We start from the raw sequence: 19,207 nt of genomic DNA, 5'->3' as shown, positions 1-19,207 counted from the left end.
ATTGGCATATGCTTTCACTTCCCGTGGATAGATACCTATGAGTGGAACAGCAAGTTTGTATGACAGGTGTATTTTTAACTTTTTGAGAAGCTGCCAAACTGTTTCCCAAAGGGACTGTATCATTTTACATTCCCATCAACAGTGTATGAGGACTTCCATTGTCCACATCCTATCCAACATTTGGTATGGTCAATCTCTTTTATTTTAGCCATTCTAACAGATGTATAGTGGGGTTTCATATGGTCTTAAGTTGCTTTTCCCTAATGACTAATGATGTCTAACATCTTTTCATGTGCTTAACTGCCATTTGTTTATCTTCTTTGGTGAAGTGTCTTTTCAAATTTTTTCCCTAGTTTTTTAAATTGGTTTGCTTATCTTCATATTACTGAGTTTTGAGAGTTCTTTCTATATATTCTAGATACAAGTCTTTTAACAAATACAGAATTTGCAAAGATTTTCTCCTAATTTGTGGCTTGTATTTTCACTCTCTTAACAGGGTCTTTTGAAGAACAGAAGTTTTTCATTTTGGTGAAGTTCAATTTGTCAAGCTTTTCTTTTATGGACTGTGATTTTGGTGTTGTATTGAAGAAATCTTTGCCTGATCCAAAACAACAAAGATTTTCTCCTATGTTTTCTTCCAATAGTTTTACAGTTTTAGGTTTTATTTGGGCCTATGATCCATTTTGAGTTAATTTTTTTTTTTTTTTAATTTATATGGTGGCACCTGGGTGGCTCAGTCAGTTAAGCATCCAACTCTTTTTTTTTTTTTAATTTTTTTTTCAACGTTTTTTATTTATTTTTGGGACAGAGAGAGACAGAGCATGAACGGGGGAGGGGCAGAGAGAGAGGGAGACACAGAATCGGAAACAGGCTCCAGGCTCTGAGCCATCAGCCCAGAGCCTGACGCAGGGCTCGAACTCCCGGACCGTGAGATCGTGACCTGGCTGAAGTCGGACACTTAACCGACTGCACCACCCAGGCGCCCCAAGCATCCAACTCTTGATTTCATCTCATGTCATAACCTCATGGTTTGTGAGTTCAAGCCCTGTTCAGGTTGACACTGCAGAGACTGTTTAGGATTCTGTCTCCCTGTTTCTCTGCTCCTTTCTCTCTCTCTCTCTCTCTCAAAAATAAATAAACACTGGGGCACCTGGGTGGCTCAGTGGTTGGGCAACTGACTTTGGCTCAGGTCATGATCTCACAATTCGTGAGTTCGAGCCCTGCATCGGGCTCTGTGCTGACAGCTCGGAGCCTGGAGCCTGCTTCAGATTCTGTGTCTCCCTCTCTGTCTCTGCCTCTCCCCCACTCGCACTCTGTCTGTCTCTCAAAAATGAATAAATGTTAAAAAAAAATTAAAAATAAATAAATAAACACTTTTAAAAATTCTTTTATATGATGCAAGGTATAGATGAAAGTTCTCTTTTTCTTTTCCTTTCTTTGTTTCTTTTTTTTATATGGATATCCAATTGTTCCGCTATTGGGACCATATTTGTTGCACAGACCATCCTTTTTCTACTGAATTGCCTTTTCACCTTTATCAAAATCAGTTGTCCAAGAGGTGCCTGGCTGGCTCATTTGGTGGAACATACAACTCTTAATCTCAGCGTCGTGAGTTCAGGCCCCATGCTGGGGATGGAGTTTACTTAAAAAAAATTTTTTTCAATCATTTATCCATATATCTGTGGGTCTTTTTCCAGACTGCACTCTGTTTCATTGGTCTCTTTGTCCATCTTTATGCAAATATCATACTGTCTTCATTACTGTAGCTTTGTAAGTCAAAAAAACTATTGAAATACTAAATGAGTTTAGCCAGGTTGCAGGATAAAAGATTAATACACAAAAATCAATTATATTTCTATGTATTATCAATGACCAATTGGAAATTTAAAAAAAATTTTAAATAGCATGTACAATAACATCAACAATATGAAATACTTAGGGGGCAAATCTGACAAGAGATATACAAGACCTGTACGGTAAAACATACAAAACACTGCTGAGAAAAATTTTAAAAGACTTAAATAAATCAAGTAATATCCCATGTTCATGGATTGGAAGACTCAATATACCTGTCTATTCTCCTCAGATTTGTCTAGAGATTCAGCATGATCTTGATCAAAATCTCAGCAGGCTTTTTGGAGAAACTGATGAATTGTTTCTGAAATTCATGTGGAAATGCAAAAGATTCTGAATAAAAAGAACAAAACCAGAGGGCCAATGTCACTGGATCTCAAGCCTTATTATAAAGGCAGTGAATCTTTTATTTCAAAAATCATATACAGTATTTCATTTCCAAGAGTGATGTTTTATTCTCTGATGGTTACTTTTTTTTTTTTTTTTTTTTAGAGAGAGAGTGCAAGCAGGGGAGAGGGGCAGAGAGAGAGAGAGAAAGAGAGAGAAAGAATCCCCAGCAGGCACCACACCCAGCAAAGAACCCCATGCAGTGCTCAATCCCACAGTCCTGGGATCATGACCAGAGCCAAAATCAAGAGTCAGACATTCAGCCAACTGAGCTGCTCAGGAGCCTCATGATGGTTGCTTTTTACAGCCACCTTTTCTTATTTTATGAATTCACTACCTTCTTGCTTTTTCTTAGGAGACTAGATTTTTTTACATTCAGAACTTTGTCTTTGCCTTTCTCTTTCAAGATGTAGATTAAATGTCCAATGGTCTTTGGCTGTTTAATAATCATGTTTAAAAAAAAAACAGTAAAGTTTTGGCTAGATTCTCAGAATAGAGTGTGTGTACGTTTACATGTGTTAGATGAAATGTAACAAGATAATAGCTTATTTCGTTTATTTTCAGGGCACAGAGTGGCTCAGTTGGTTGAGCGCCCAACTCTCAATTTTGGCTCAGGCCATGATCCCAGGGTTATAGGCCTGAGCCCCAAGTCAGGCTCCTTGCTAAGCATGGAACCTGCTTGGGATGGTCTGTCTCTCTATCTCTCTGTCTCTCTCCCTTCACTCTTCTCCCCTGCTTGCTCTCTCTCTCTTTCAAAAAAAAAAAAAAAAAAAAGTTTATTTTTAAATTCCAGAGTAATTTCACAACTATTTTGGAATCATTCATGGCTTGTGCCATCACTCCCGCTCTATAGATAAGGCAAGGAGAGATGATGACTGCAAGGTCACATAGCTACTTGGTGGCAGACCCAGATTAGATCCTGGTTTTCTGCGTCCCAATGTGATCAGCTCCAGGAACTCAGGAAGCAGGTATTAAGGGAAATAGAAAGCAAGTTCCTTGGGAAGGGGAAAGTAGCTGACAGCATGGACAGCGGACTCCAGGGGCCACCCCCAGGCTTACTATGGAGCAAGGCTGTCAGCATGAGGACTGGCTCAATGGCAGGGTTTGGGTTATCCCTGCATGTGAATTCTGGGGCTCCCTTCAGCCCAGAAATGTTGTCTAATCAGTAACTAGACTGCTTCCTTTTATAACCCTACCCTCAACTCCATTTTTAGGCATATTAGAGATCATACTTGCCTAACCCAGTCACTTTACTGATAAGGAAACTGAGGCTGACAGAGAGGGAGTGACCTGTCCAAAGTCACAAAGGCAGTGAAGTCAATAAAGCAGCAAAGCTGAGACGAGAGCCACACCCTTCCAAGCCTACCTGGGGTTTCAGGCAAGCATATGGTCCATCAGCCTCCACAGGAGGAGGTGGCAGGGAGCTCCCTCCACCCCCACCCAGGTCCTAACTGCTTACATAACCATCTCTCTACACATAACCATCTCTCTGCAGGACCATAAAGCCAATGGAAGACAAAATATGCCAGGGCCTGCTTCTGCCTCTCCTTTCTCTCTTTCATAAAAGTAAACACATGAGCAGGTGCACATAAAAACTCAGGGCTGTGAAGCCAGGTGCTTGATTATCATGAACAGAGATAGAGGCCACATAACTCTTGAAGCCAATTCCCACCAGCCAGCTCAAGTTAGACCACGACCAGAGTCCCCAGAAACACAGCATGGCTCAAGGCCAGCTCAGACAAGGGAGCAAGGAATGGTTTCCTCAAGGACAGATGCACATAAAGGGCTTGGAGCACACAGACACACACAATGAAAACCCTGGAGGGCTGAAGGGGGAGAACCCAGGTGATAGGCTACAGGGACAAGATCAGATTATCACCATTCCCATCCACTTCCTGGAGGGAGATAGAGAGTACAGTCCAGAAATCCATGAGGGGAGATGTATAAGCCCTGGAGAATATCTACTCTCTGTTGTTTTAAGCACACAAATCCAAGTGATACATATCCTCCCCAAAGCCACTGACTGTCCAAAAACAATGACTTCTAGAAGGTATCTGATGATATAGGAAAGATTTTTGCAGTCACCTGACTACCATCAAGTAAAAAATTCACCAGAACTGGAAGTGAAATGCTAAGCAGACAAAACCTGGTGTCCAAGTCAACCAAAAAAATCCTTCCATTTGGAAGGCAACTTCTCCTGGGTCCCCTGTCACCAGCTCCAACTCTCCAGGGCCACCCTTCCATGGGCTCCAAGGACCAGCAAATCCAAAGCCAGAATTTGTCATTGGTAGCTCAGAACGTGGTCTTCGCTAGAGAAAAGCAACTGGTAAATGTTTACATTTATAAACAGCAAAAATAATACTGACTATCCAAACATCTACACAAGATTTCAATCAGAGCAGATGAGGAAAAAGTTAATCTTCATGCCAGACATTTTTTTTTTAATTGTTCCTCATTTGGCCACGGTGGGGTGTGACCTGATGAGAAGGCAGGGGATGAAACTGAACACTGAAGAAGTCACTCAGAGTCCTGGGATGACATCACACAACAACTGGTAATCTGCTTCTGCTATTGAAGATCAAGATCAAGGGGCAGAGGTGACATCAGTGGCTGGAGACACAGGTGTTTTGCTTAAACCTGAGATAAGGACAACGGTGGTTGGCTTCATGTGCCACTGTCAGCTTTGTCGTTGACTTGTGGCAGGGTGCCCTTCACTTATAGCTTTGGTGGCTCAGTATACCCACCATCAGCTGAGACGGACCCCAATTCCATGATGTCATCACTGCCACCACAGTCATGAGAACCAAAACACACCCCTCAGATGATTCAAGCAAGAAAGGACAGTCTGGCCATCTGCAATGGTTTTCCAAGGTGAGGAGGGATGCTGTAGCCCTCATACATGCCCTCCTTTGCAAGGACAAAGACAAAGCCAGCATAACTCTCAAGGCCACCCCCTGATACCAGTTGGAGTTAGATCCTGGCCAGGGTCCCCAGGAATACAGCATGGCTCAAAGCCACTTCAGACGACAGAGCAAGGAATGACTTCCAAACACTAGAACTGTACTTGTCATCCTGGGTGATGCTGAGCACAGATGTGCACAGAATTGAGATACCAGAGGTGACGCTGGAGAAGGGTCTCTACTTAGATGGGCCCTCTCCAAACTCAGCAGCTGTGGACAGAGAGCAGCCAGCCCATGTACAGGCTCCGGGGGCAAGGACTTCACAGTGGCCAGCACAGAGAGGACACCTGATTTGTTCATCACAAGATGACTAAAGGGACAACGAGAAGGGAAAGAAAGCCCACATTGGAATCCTCCACCCACTCACCAACCTGGGGCAATTGATCTCGCAGAAGCGGGAGTCTCAAGAAACCCACAAGGAGCTACAGTTCCCATGATCATACCACCCCAATATTTCCCAGACTTGTCCGGTCACGAAAAATTATAAAAGAATAAAATAAAACAAACACAGGGCTTGCTCAGCATCTAGATTCCCAAGCCTCTCCCCCTGGAGATTCTGATAGTGTACATCAGGGGCAGGGCCCTGAGATCTGGAAGTTTAACAAGACCCCCAGGTTATTCTTAGGAACCTGACGGTTGGAGAACCACCACCTACCATTTCCCAGAGGCCACCTGCCTGGCTCACCCACTTCCCATTGCTGTGAGAGGAACCAGCTAGGTTCGAGTTCCACCCGCCCTATTTTAAGCAACCACATGGATGCAAGGAACCTGCCATATGGGGCTGCACTTTGCTTCTTGCCCTGGGACCCTCCCACGATTAGGGTATAAGCATCGCCCCAAAGTCCCCGAGACTGCCACCAGAGCTCCTCGGGGACACACACTCCCAGCCGAGGCCTAGTCAGCTGGCGGTGGACTCCCTAAACCCTTCTTCCTTTTTGGTGCCCAACCCTCTCACCCTTGCCCTTTGACTCTGTCCCTGTCTTCAGCTGCCCCACCAGAAGCAGCTGCTGGGAAATGGGTGAGGCTTCGGGGCCCTAAAGTGGGTCCGGAGCTACCTGTGGATCTGTGACCCCCAAGCCATCTAGGGGAGCAGAAAGCTGACCCACAGCCAACAATTTGTACTGGAGGAAGTAAATCGCAACTTGGCACACCTGGTCAGAGCAGAAAGGAAAGTCCCCAGGGGGCTGACTCAGCCACCGTGGCGCTCTGTCAGCACAGAAACTCAGTAGGTCTGTAACAGCCAGTATCTGGCTACCACAGGTTTCACGCTGTGTCCCCTTCCCGACTCCCTGCAATGCCTGGGCCCTGCCCCAACGGCTGTGGGCCTGGGAGCACACACATCTGCTACAAGATCCCGTGAGGGCCCAGAAAACAGACTGGGGGCAGGACCACCAGATAAAAATCCCTTCTTTCCTATCTCAGGGCATGGGGTGGGTATCACCTAGGTTGGTGATCAGGCCTGAGAACCCTGAACCACTGGAGCAAATATTTCTCACTGTGCCTCAGTTTTCCCCTCTAGAAAGTGGGTTAATAACCCCTTACAGCCTTCCAAGTAGAGGTGTCGTAAAACATAATTAGCTGATTCCTGCTAATGACAGAGGCCTACCTACGATTTTCATTTCTCCACCCACCATCCATTCACCTGCCTAAAGCGACCAAGGCCCATTCCTCCCTCTGGGATGGTGGAACAGCTGAGTTCAAGTTCAAACATTAAAATGAATCAAAAAACCCTGGACAGTACAAGTCTACCGTGCAGCCTCAAAGGTAACCCAGGTGCTCTGCCCTCTTGGCACTCTCCTCTAACAGCACTAGGAAGGCCTCCTGCTCTTGACCAGGGGGACAGAAGAAACCCCTCCCAGGGACCTCTGCACCTGCTCACAGCCCAGAGGCAACTCACCTACCAAAGCCATGGAGTCTGCCATCTACTTACATTCTAGGCCTCATCTGTATTCCATGTTTCTGGTCGTTTCCAAAACATTTTTTTAAATGTTAAAATCCATTTCAAATGCAATTTTTTGCAGAGCCTCAAAATAATAAAACAATAAATGGACTGGCTGAAGTAGCCTCAGGACCCAGGGGGTGTCCAGACTACTCCTTGAAACACTGTCCTCAAGGACTGTGACAGGTTTCCAAACCACAGGGTCTCCCTGGGCGGCTGTCAGAAAGGGGCCAAAGCCCGCAGAGGCTCTGGGGATGCCCTGACAGTTCCCAGGGCTCTCACCCCCATCGCCTCCGTGCCTCACAGCTCAGGGAGGGACAAGGGAGGCCACCACAAACATATTCATGATTTTTGTGCACCTTTGTGCATTTTTAATATAGGTTATCTCTAATGCCTACAACTAAGTTTCATTTCCAGATGAGGAAATGCATAAAGGAGGGTCACCCAAAAACCCAGACAGCTATAAAGTGGCAGGCTCAATTCCAGACTCCAAAGCCAGTGTTCTCAGGACCCTCTGCTGCTTCTCAGGGGATCAGCGATCACCCCTTCTCCCACAGAGGTACAGATGTGCACACCGAAGTTCAGAGAGTAACTGCCTTAAAGAACACTCTACAAAACTCTACCTGTGACACAACGTGTTTCTAGGGCCCGAGAGGCAAGAAGGCTTGACCAACATTGCATATGGATTCCTACCCCTACAATGCTGGTCTAGGGGTGCTGACTCCCCCCTCTTTGACCTTGCCCCCAGCCAGGAAGCCTCCAAATCTGTAAGGAGCCAGGAAGCTGCTCGTATCCTGCCCACTCAGAATGGCTCAGCTCTTCTTTACCACCTACCAAACTCACCTGCCCTTGAAAATGCAGCTCAAGGCTATGCCCCTCCAGGAAACTTTCATAAACCACCTTAATCCACAGCACCTCCTTATGACCTGCACCACCCACTTGGCATCAATGATACCCCACTGCCACGCTAAGCAGAACAGGCAGTCTTAGGGAGTCAGGGTAGCCCAGTTTCTTCTTCATACTGCTTCTCTCCCCAGCCCCCTCTATGACGCTGCCCAGAGGTAGCACTTGATTGGTGGGTTGGCTGATTGAGGGACCTCTCTTTCCATAGCCACACTTGGGTAGTCTACCCAGGGCAAGCTGGGCTAATCTCCCAGGTGCCAGGGCCCAGGAAAGTTTCCAGATTTGTATCCCAAGGTACCTCCATCCACCCCTGGAAGGGGAGAGAATGCGCTCAGTCCACATCCCAGGATTTTGCTGACAGCACCCCCGCACCTCCTCACCCCTCCCTCACCAAGCACTCTGGTGTCAGCCCTGGCCTGGCCACCTGTTACAGGCAGCCCCACCTAAGTTTGGACTCTCCCAGGCTCTTCCTCTCCTAGTTGTCAAGTACATGTTCCCCCCCAGGACTCAACACCTTTGTGATTCCAACCTGAGAATTCCATCTCTGCTTCCAGATCACACCGTGGGAGAGAACACCAACAGCAGCCCCCACTCCTCTCCTGGCTCTTTGATCCTCCCGAATCTGCCTGGGCCCCATCCTTATTCTCCTGAGATCCTTTTCTGGCCCCCACCACTGTCACGGGATTCAGGGAGCAGACACATCTGCCAGCAGCAGCACAACCAGAGATTACACCCGAAACTAAACAAGAGGAACAAGCCGATTTCACAGGCTGATTTCACAGGCTGGTGCTTTTTCATTGACCGCATTTTTTTATGGAGATAACTATGTTTGTTCACGTGCAGTTGTAAGAAGTAACGTGGAGAGATCCCTTGTACGTACGCTTTGCTCGGTGTCCCCCAACGGTAACATCTTGTGAAACTCCGGTATAATACCACAACTGACCTAGGTTTCTCATTTCACTTGTACTCGTTCATGTGCGTATTACGTTCCACATAACTGATCACCAGCGTAGGGACCTATATCCACCTGCACAGTCAACATAATGGCCGGTTCTGTTTCCCACACAAAGATCCCTCCATCTGCCCTTTTGTAACCGTGCCCACCTCCTCCCTGCCCCCTCCCAACTGATCTATCCCCATTCTAAAATTGTCCTTTGAAAAATGTTATATAAATGAATCATCCAGGACATAATCTTTTAAGACTGCTGGCTTCTTTCACTCATTAAGATTCCCTGGAGAATCATTTGAGTCACTGCATGCACCGAGAGCGTGTGCTTATTACTGCTGAGTAGTATTCCACGGCACGCAGGCACAACAGTCTGTTTGACTGCTTCTCCATTCACCTTGCGAGGACCTGCAGGAGTGAGTGGAAAAGCCCAAGTCCACCTGCTTCCTGGAGCTGACTAGATCCCAAAGCCTCTGCTCAGGCATGGTAACAGAGCCATAAACCTAAGGGTCAGTGTGGATGAAAGGCCTGGATAAGCAAATGGGAAAGCACAGCCTGACGGTAAGGCACCTGGAGGCCCAAGTCCACATTCAGGAACCAGAATCCCAGTGGCATAAGCAGAAGAACAGGAAAGAGGTGAAAACTTGGGAGACGGTGTCCTTGGAATCACATTCTTAGAGCTGGGCCAAATTGTAGATGTCATCCTGCCTCCCATCTTCGCAGGGCCATCCTTTCCGGGGCAGAATAGCACTTTCCTTTAGTGCCAACCTCAGCATCACAATAACCCCTACACGTTAGCATTGCAATAGAGCGGGCCTAATTTCTCCAGCTGGGGGCAGCTCCCCAAATACTCGAAAATACTAGAAATAATCCAAATCGGCAATCAGCAATGGTGCTCTTGGAGTCTGCTCCTAATCTGGGGAAACGTGTTCCACTCAATTATCCAAACAATGTGTTTTCTAAACCTCTGGCTATCTCATTCAACCTCACAGCAATATCCCCATTAAGACACGGTGCCCAGAATTCAACAGCATACTCCAAATGCAGACCAGTGTGGTCTCCACAGGGGCTATTCGTCAATGGCATACCTTATCCTGACAGCTTTATTTCCGTTAATGCATTCAATTTGCACATACAAATAATAATAAACACATGATGATACATCCACTTGATGAAAGCTTATGCAGCAATCAAAAACAGGTTTTCAAAGAGTAGGAAGTATCATGAAAAAACTCTAATATGCAATGTTAAATGAAAAAAAAAGTCAAAAAGTTCATATGTACTTTCCATCCCTCTAAACTCAACTCAGGTGTCTCCCTGAGAGATTCCCAAGGAGGGGTTCTCCCCGTGGGTTTTAGTCAGGTGACTAAACTCAGTCTCAAGGGTTCGCCAGCACCCTGTGCACCCCCCAGTCCCAGCCTTGTCTCAAGGTCAACCAACTGCTCCTTAAGGATGGAGAAATGGGGCTGTCTTGTTCCACAATCCCAGCATGGGTTAATAAATTTTGGTGCATTAACTGATTACAACCATGGCTTTAGCTACAGAATTGGAATTACATTATGATCCTATTCTGGGGAAAATACATGTCACATACATTAACATCCACATAAATATTAGTCTATGCATTAAAGACTGTGAGAGAATATAAGCCAAACTATTCAGAGGGGTTATAAAACCCAGAGGAAAGAATTTCAGAGGAATTTCACTTTCTACTTTGCATATTTTGCTATTGCTTGATTTAAAAAAAAACAAAAAAAACAAAAAAAAAAACACCTTCCTTGTATTTAGAAAAGCAACTTAGAAAAAAAAGCAACTTTTGTATTTAGAAAAAAAGCAACTTTTTTTTTTTTTTTAGAAAGATGCATAGGCAATACCAAATTATTAAAATGCCTCTCTAGGGTACTTTCCCTCATTTTTTAATTCTTGAAATATGCATATATTAGCTTTTTAAATAATAATTTTAAAAGGTATAGCCAAACAAAAATATGAAGGAGGAATTTACTGTACATTTTAGGGAACCACAGAACATGCCTGGGTTTTACTGAGCTTGCCACTGACTCAAAATATTGGATTTATAAAAAAAAAACAAAAAAAAATTAAAAAAAAAAAAAAAAAGGGGCGCCTGGGTGGCGCAGTCGGTTAAACGTCCGACTTCAGCCAGGTCACGATCTCGCGGTCCGTGAGTTCGAGCCCCGCGTCAGGCTCTGGGCTGATGGCTCAGAGCCTGGAGCCTGTTTCCGATTCTGTGTCTCCCTCTCTCTGCCCCTCCCCCGTTCATGCTCTGTCTCTCTCTGTCCCAAAAATAAATAAACGTTGAAAAAAAAAATTAAAAAAAAAAATATTGGATTTATTTTGGTGCCCTGCTTCTTCCTTCTCACTCTCCTCACGTCTCAACTGTGGGAGGGAGGTGGTTTTTGTTTCCACTGTTAGGGTGGTCACCTAAGCACAGCACTTAACTCCTAACACAGATCAACATAATTCTGTTCCTGCCACCCCATCACGTTGGCTGTCCAGCTCCTTCTGACTCAGAATTAAGTCATTCGAGGTATCGGCCTTCCCCTCCCAGAAGAGTGTCATTTACAAAACTGATAAGCAAATGCTCCAAGACCTCAACAGAGTTGTTAGTAAACAAGAAATGGCACAGAACCGAGGAGGGAGTTGGGAAGAGACCCCAGGCCCCTGCACAGTGACATGGATCCATGCATGGACCCTCTTAGGCACAGTCAACCAACCTACTGGGACCCCACTGCCCACCCGCCCCCAGGCCTCCGCCACGCCAAGCAGATAAAAGGCTGATACAGCAATTCCCCAGGACACAAACTGTGTGTGCACAAGGAACTAGATAAAACCTATGCGTAAGGTAAGGCGTGGAAAGAAGCGCGAAGAATGTAAACAACCCTATTTGTGGGCTTCGGTAGGTGAATCTTTCCTTTTTTCATTTTAAAATTGCCTTTATGATTTTTAATCATGTGTATAATAAATAAAGCTACATTTTGTTCAAAGCCTTGTTGAAAGCACATCTCCAACCAGTCTCCTGGTCTACCAGATGAGTAACCTCATCAAAAGGGGAAACCAGACGAGTTTGGTGTGAGAGGTTTCCGTGGATCTGTGTCGGCGCCTGGTGCTCACCACTCTGGTTAATGATGTGTTCCAGTACTTTGCTGGGGATATGCATCAATGACCGTCATCTTTGGAATACAACTGTATAATGGCTTGGCGGTTAAGATGTAGGCTTTGAAGTCACATAGATCTAGGTTTGAACCCTTGTTCTATCTCTAATTGCCTTTGGGTCATTATGCATACCTTTTGAGCCTCAGTATTCTCAGCTTTAAACTGGGCGGTTTTATTCACAGAGTTGCTGTGTGGATAGAGAAAGATGCTGAATTGAAATACACATATTTAGTGAGGGTAGAAACAGTTGTGATCATATTCTTTACCTTTTCACGATCCTCACTATCTCAGAGACACCAGGGATTCAAGATTTTGACCAGTTTGCCACCTATCACAAGAATTCTAAAGATTTTGTTGCCAAGCCTGGACAGAATAAGCAAACTCAGAAAATATGAGATTCCAAGACAGCAATTTTAGTAGACACCTGTGTCTAGAAAACTTCTTACAAAGAAAAAGAGGCAATTACTATCCATGAACTCTGAACAAAACCCCAAATACGTTTCTGAACAAACCCCAAGTACCTTCTCACCACTGCCAGCCAGAGTGAGAGTTCTTGGAGAAGCCCAGAAGTTCCCATTCCTGTCTACTAATCAGCCGTTATAATTTTGGTAAGTCCCCAGCACCTCAGACACATCCTAACAAGCAAAACCCAGTTTCTTATCCAAACCAAACTCCTTCTCACCCTTAGTAATCCATCCCACCCTGAGCACACTGGACTGACAGCCGTCCTACACTCTGGAGGCCCAAGCAGAATAGAGCAGAGCCAGACTACCTGGCTTCAAATTCCAGTCCCACTACTGTTTCACTCTGTGACCTTAGGCAAGTTGCTTAGCCTCTCTGTGCTTCATTTTCCTCACCTATAAAAGGGTAATAATAACACTGAGAGGTATAATACACGGTATATGATCAACAAATGCTAGCAATGATCTCAACACTCCAGTAGCATATGCACAATGTCAGAAGCAACATCTTTGGGCCCTGGGCCCAGTGGCTCTGTCACACTGTCTTCTAAGAACAGACTCTCTCTCTTAGGAGAGACATGAGCCAACCATCTGGTCAGAACCAGAAGCCCAAGAAGGAAGTGACACCAGGGGAACTCCAGCATCACAGTGGCCACCAGCCACCAGCCACAGGGCAGGCAGCCACACCCCCCAGGGTGCAGCGTGACAGGCCCAGGTCAGGGAGGCTGTGTTGACATGGCATCGTCACCACCAACAAGCCGGCTCTGGGCAGATCCACCCGCGGAGGGTCCTCACAGGTTTACACAACTTAGGCTTCAGACACAGGCAGCTACCGAGCTAGGATTGTCTTCTCTGCCTCAGTTTTCCCATCCCCTAAGTGAGGCCATGAAGGTCCAGGTCTTCCCAGGACTGAGGTGCCAGGAAGCATCCTGGGATAGGCAGGTTGCCTGGGAGGTGAGTCCCCACCTAAAGAACTGCCCACCTCCCCTGCTGTGCCCTCACCCACTGCACACACTGTCATGGCACATGGGCATCCCAGACAGCCCCAGTACCTGCTCAAGAGAACCTAGAAGAAGTAAGTTTTTTAAAGTTTCGTTCTGTATGGGAGGGAGGAAGACAGGGATGAGGAGTCAGTCATAGGTCGTAGGCACACATTTCTTTTCCGTAAAAGGATCTTTCTCATAGAAGCTGCATAAAGGGTGGTCTCATTTCCCAGCTCCTCCCAAAGAGATTCCCTGTGTTCAGTGGGACAGGCCAGCACTTCTGGGAGGCCAGTGCCCTGCTGACAACCTTAGTTCTCAGCCTCTGCACACTCCTCCTACCAATACTACTTCACCTTCTTGTTGTCTCCAGGCTGTTTCCAACTCAGAAATCCAGGGAGAAGATATTTGCAAACACATATCAAATAAAGGGTTAGTATCCAAAATCTACAAAGAACTTATCAAACTCAACACCCAAAAAACAAATAATCCAGTGAAGAAATGGGTAAAAGATATGAATAGACACTTCTCCAAAGAAGACATCCAGATGGCCAACCAACACATGAGAAAATGCTCCACATCACTCATCATCAGGGAAATACAAATGAAAATCACAATGAGATACCACCTCACACCTGTCAGAATGGCTAACATTAACAACTCAGGTAACAACAGATGTTGGTGAGGATGCGGAGAAAGAGATCTCTTTTGCATTGTTGGTGGGAATGCAAGCTGGTGCAGCCACTCTGGAAAACAGTATGGAGGGTCCTCAAAAAACTAAAAATAGAACTACCCTACGACCCAGCAATTGCACTACTAGGCATTTATCCAAGGGATACAGGTGTGCTGTTTCGAAGGGACACATGCACCCCCACGTTTATAGCAGTACTACCAACAATAGCCCAAGTATGGAAAGAGCCCAAATGTCCATCGATGGATGAATGGATAAAGAAGATTTGGTAGGTATATATATATATATATATATATATATATATATATATATATACACACACACACACACACACACACACAATGGAGTATTACTCGGCAATCAAAAAGAATGAAATCTTGCCATTTGCAACTACGTGGATGGAACTGGAGGGTATTATGCTAAGTGAAATTAGTCAGAGAAAGACAAATATCATATGACTTCACTCATATGAGCACTTTAGACAGAGAACAGATGAACACAAGGGAAGGGAAGCAAAAATAATATAAAAATAGGGAGGGGGACAAAACATAAGAGACTCATAAATATGGAGAACAAACTGAGGGTGGCTGGAGGGGTTGTGGGAGGGGGATGGGCTAAATGGGTAAGGGGCATTAAGGAATCTACTCCTGAAATCATTGTTGCACTATGTGCTAACTAACTTGGATGTAAATTTAAAAAATAAAATAAAATAAAATACTAAATAAAAAAAAGAAAGAAATCAAAACTGTGTGATCTGTACACCAGGCTGCAACTTACAAAGGGCTTTCATGTAAAGTATCCCTGTTAATTCTTGCAACAAACCTGTAACACATATGTCATCCCCATTTTATAGCCACAGAAACTGAGGCTCAGATTAGGTAACATCTGAGATCACCCACCAGAAAAGCAGAGGCACCAGGTCTTAGCTCCATGGTGGACACTCCGGAACTCACAGATGGCCTCAGGTCCCAATTCCCCTACCCTGACCCTTAGCTGTTACCTAGGTGCCCACCCTGGGTTTCTCTGGAATCTAGTACTTATCATACACACAGAACTTAACCCCCCCCCCATATTCCACACTATACTGGGTATTCCTTGAAGGCAGGGGCTATAGGACTAGGACCTCTCTCAAGTGTCATTGTCCAGTACCTGGCACATGCTCAGTAGGTAGGTATATAATAAATATTTGTTACATGGATGAGTGAATGTTTGACCAGTTACCAAAGAGATGACTCTGAATAGCCCCCACACCTGATTTCCCAATCCTGGTCTCCATATGCCTGGGGGATACTGACTCCTACCCAGGGCAATCTTGACTTGAGAAGGAACCAATGGAGCTCAAATAGCTCCATCAAATAGGGCCCAGACACTCAAGGGCCCAGACACTTACAACAAGGGCCCAGACACTCAGTGAGGCGGGCTTCCCAGTTCTCACTGGTGGCCATAATAATTGGCATCTGTGAACCTGCTCTCATGGAGGGAGGGCTCACACGATCCCCAAACACCATGTGCACATCAGGGCCCTGGAGACAGTAGGGAACACTGAGGTGGCCACTTCCTACTTACTGGGAACAGGGTTGGGTAGGGCAGGGGCCAGAGTCATCAGTCTTGGGAAGGATGCAGTCACATACAAGAATTTTAAGACCAATCCTTCTCCATCCGTGCAGGAATGGGAATGCCAGAACATGGAACTCGGAAACAATAGTCCCCAGGTGGGGCTCAGGCAAACCCAGCCAGGCAAACCCTGGGGCAGAAGCTGCACCTCCTGGTCAGGGAACAGGTCAAGGCAGAGTCTGCAGATCCTGACTGCAAACACTGCAGGGTGATCCAGAGAGTGAGCTTTCTGCTAAGGCATGGAATGGGAAGGAATATTCAATGACTTCCTGGAGAAACAGAAATGAGCTTTGGGCACAGCAAGCTACTTTCTTCAGGGCACACTGCACCACATCTGACTTTTGCACAACTCTCTTAGCATGGCTTTCAAGACTGTAATTTCCTTAGGGAAACAATCATATCTTATTTTGTCTTTGAGAACCTTCCATCCCTCCTAGTGCCCAGCCCGGGACTAGGTACAGAGGTGGTTCAATGGAGCTCAGCGGGAGAAAAGACAGAGAGGGTGACCCGCAGGAAGAAAAGTCACAGAATCAGAGGTGGAAGGAAGAACCCAATGGAATAGAGAATGCGTGAGCTTCACAGAAGATGAGAAAATGAGGAAGGGCTTGCATGGGACAAGAGAGAGCCGGCTGACAGGAGTGTGGGGATGGGCCCCAGGCCCAGCCCCCGGTAGGGGAGGGGGTGTGGGCAGTGAGGCAGCACAGAGGAAGACTGCAGAATCCCACAAAGGGAAGTTGAGGGGGGAAAAAAAAACAAGCCAGCCCTGAAATAACAAATACCAAACAGCAGGCCCTCTGCTGAGGAGGCAGGAGTCTAGAGCCCCAACGGGCAATTATCAACAATTCGTAATTATCAAGGATTCGTAAACATGGCAGTTACAGAAAGGAAAACAGAAGGCATACATCTGGGGAACCCGCCTCGAGCAGGGAGCCTCCGCAGGAACACAGGCCCGGGGCTCCAGGCTGGCTGCCCTATCCATGCTTCCTTCCACGTAGGAAGTGAAAAATGGAGAAAACAAGAGTGTCCAAGCCCAGCTGCTTTCTGTGGTCCAGCTAGCCACAGCAGCCCCAGAATCTGGTCTTAAGTCAAGATGCTGCTTGGAGAAAAGGAACTGATTTCAGAGAGCTACAAAATCTGGCCTATGTGAAGCAATGGCGCAACCTGGGGCAGCAGATGTTACAGGACCAGGAGAGTAGAAAGAGTGCGGGCCATGCAGAGCCACCCCTCACCTGCAGAGAAAGCTCCCTCACAAAACGCAACCCCCCCCTCAGCACCCACCCAGCGCCAGCCATGACCTGGGCTTCTCTGGCATTTCAGGGAAACCCAGGGTCCCAGCTGGACAGAGGCAGAGGTCTGGTTGCTAGTCCTGCCTGGGCGCTGCCACTAGGTGTGTCCATCAATAAAGCACCAACCCATCCCCAACTCTTACATCAAGGCTTAAGGTCTCCGGCGATTTTGTCTGCCAAACAAGAGCTTCCTGCTTGGGCATCTTCCAAAAGGCTCAAGACACACGTTCTTACATCCCTTCTCACAAAATCACCTTCCCAAAGGGCTTCATACCCTCTTAGAGAAGGCCAGACAAGTCCAACCCTGGGGTCCTTAGCACCAGGCTCTATGGCACTCAGAGCTCTGGTCTCCCAGTAGCCCTCTGCAAAGGTCGCAAAATGCCCTCTGACCAGGAAGGAAAACAACGAACTCCCGCAGCGACCAAGGATGGCTATGACCCCAAGGCCCCCTGGAAACCATCCTTACTCAGCCCAAATCACCACACTCCGGGCCTCCGCCCATGGTCCTTTCCAGATGTGCACTAAGAGTGCGGAGTTAATGGAGGGACCGAGATGGAGCCCTTTTCTCGGGTCAGGGAAAGGACCGAGTGGGCAGGAAGGCTGGAGGAGAGACTCGGAGTCTCCAAGGACCCGAGGGTTGCCGCCTCCACCTGGGCCGGCTGGCGCGCGGCAGGGCTGGTACCAAAGGTCCGCCAGGCACCCGCCAAACAGGAAATTCCACCTGTCGGGCCGGCCAGCGCCCGGGCCACAAATGGGCAATGGAGCGGTTCCCTTTGCCAAGACAAAGCGCCCGGGCCCTCGGCGCCCGCTCCCGTCGCCCCGCTCCCGGCCACACTGGTGGCTTCCCGGGCCCCGACGATGCCCGCAAAGCCCGCCGCGCCCCTCGCCAACCTGAGGCCGCGAGCTGTACTTGAGTCCTGCGCCGAGGTCCTTGGAACCCCCTCCGCCCTTGCGTGCCCGATTGCTCTTCATGGTACCAGCGGTCGGTCGCGGGTCTCAGAGGCGTGGTCCCCGCGGGCGGCTGGCTCCCATCGCCGTCGGGGCGCTAGGGGCGCGAAGGGCGCGGGGCGCACAGGGGCGCACCGGGGCGCTAGGAGCGCGGGGGACACGGGGGGCGTGGGGCGTGCCGAGTTCCGGTAGCAACCCCGCGTGCTGGCCGCCGGCGGTCGCTCTCGCCCTCACTCTTCCTGTCCCAGGCAGGTAGTTTCAGGGTGTGGCCTCCCCGGGGCCCGCCCCGCCGTCCGTCCGCCTCGCCGGCGCACCTTTCCCAGGCCCCGCCGCCCCCTCGCCGGTTCCCGCCCCGCGCAGAGCCCCGCTCTGCCTCCTCCCCTCGGGGCCTGCCTCCTCCCCTCGGGGCGAAGGGAAACACAAGGCCAAGGGCGGGGAGGTGAGGGACAAGTAAGACCCGGAGACCTGCGCGGTGGTGGCCATGAGCATTAACTGTGCCCCGCGCTTACTGGCCCTCGGTGAGTACCTAACAGCAACAAAAGTGAGTCCACCCCGCTCTCTCCCTCTCCTAGAGGTGGCGCTTTGCGCTGGGGGATGACCCTTCCATCCGCCTCCTGGATGCCACCCATGGTTTCTTTCCCTCCCTCTTGCGTCTTCAATCCCTCTCCACCTTGCTAAATGACCAGGTCTCAATTATCACCCTTCCAAACCAGACAAACACCGGAACCGCCCCTTGACCCCGCCTCCCCTCCAGCCACTGCCCTCCTGCCCCACGGCTTGTTGCTACCTGTCCCCCACTGCTAGGAGGCCCTTGCTGTCGTTCGTGTCCACCTTTCCCTGGGTGGGTGACCAAAGGCTCTAGCTGCTCCACCAAACGCCATCTTACCTGTCCCCAGCATCCTGCACCTGTTTGCAGCAGCCAGTACTGATTGATTCCATCCTCAAATGTTCACCTTCCCTGGACTCTGGTTCTACTCTCTGGCCTCTAAATGTCAAGGTTCCCAAAGTAATCTCTTCAGCCTCCCCCCTTTTTTCTCTACACTTTCTTGACGACTCATCTCATCTTA

The 19,207-nt window shown here is 47.8% G+C and overlaps 1 protein-coding gene across 1 annotated transcript in view; it reads right to left on the bottom strand.

Moving 5' to 3' along the window:
* The window catches only part of ST14 (ST14 transmembrane serine protease matriptase), a 43,587-nt gene extending 25,244 nt beyond the window's left edge, over positions 1-18,343 (bottom strand). The window contains exon 1 of the mRNA XM_047071060.1: positions 18,084-18,343. Within this exon, the coding sequence (XP_046927016.1) occupies positions 18,084-18,164 (81 nt within the window). The 5' untranslated portion in view covers positions 18,165-18,343. The remainder of the gene's footprint in view (positions 1-18,083) is intronic.
* Positions 18,344-19,207: the final 864 nt, after the last annotated feature.

The sequence above is a fragment of the Lynx rufus genome, unplaced genomic scaffold (assembly GCF_022079265.1).
Source record: "Lynx rufus isolate CCGP_SWC_20201006 ecotype Redwood Valley unplaced genomic scaffold, mLynRuf1.p SCAF_9, whole genome shotgun sequence".
Taxonomy (NCBI): Eukaryota; Metazoa; Chordata; class Mammalia; order Carnivora; family Felidae; genus Lynx; species Lynx rufus.
This window is presented reverse-complemented; position numbering and strand designations above follow the sequence as displayed.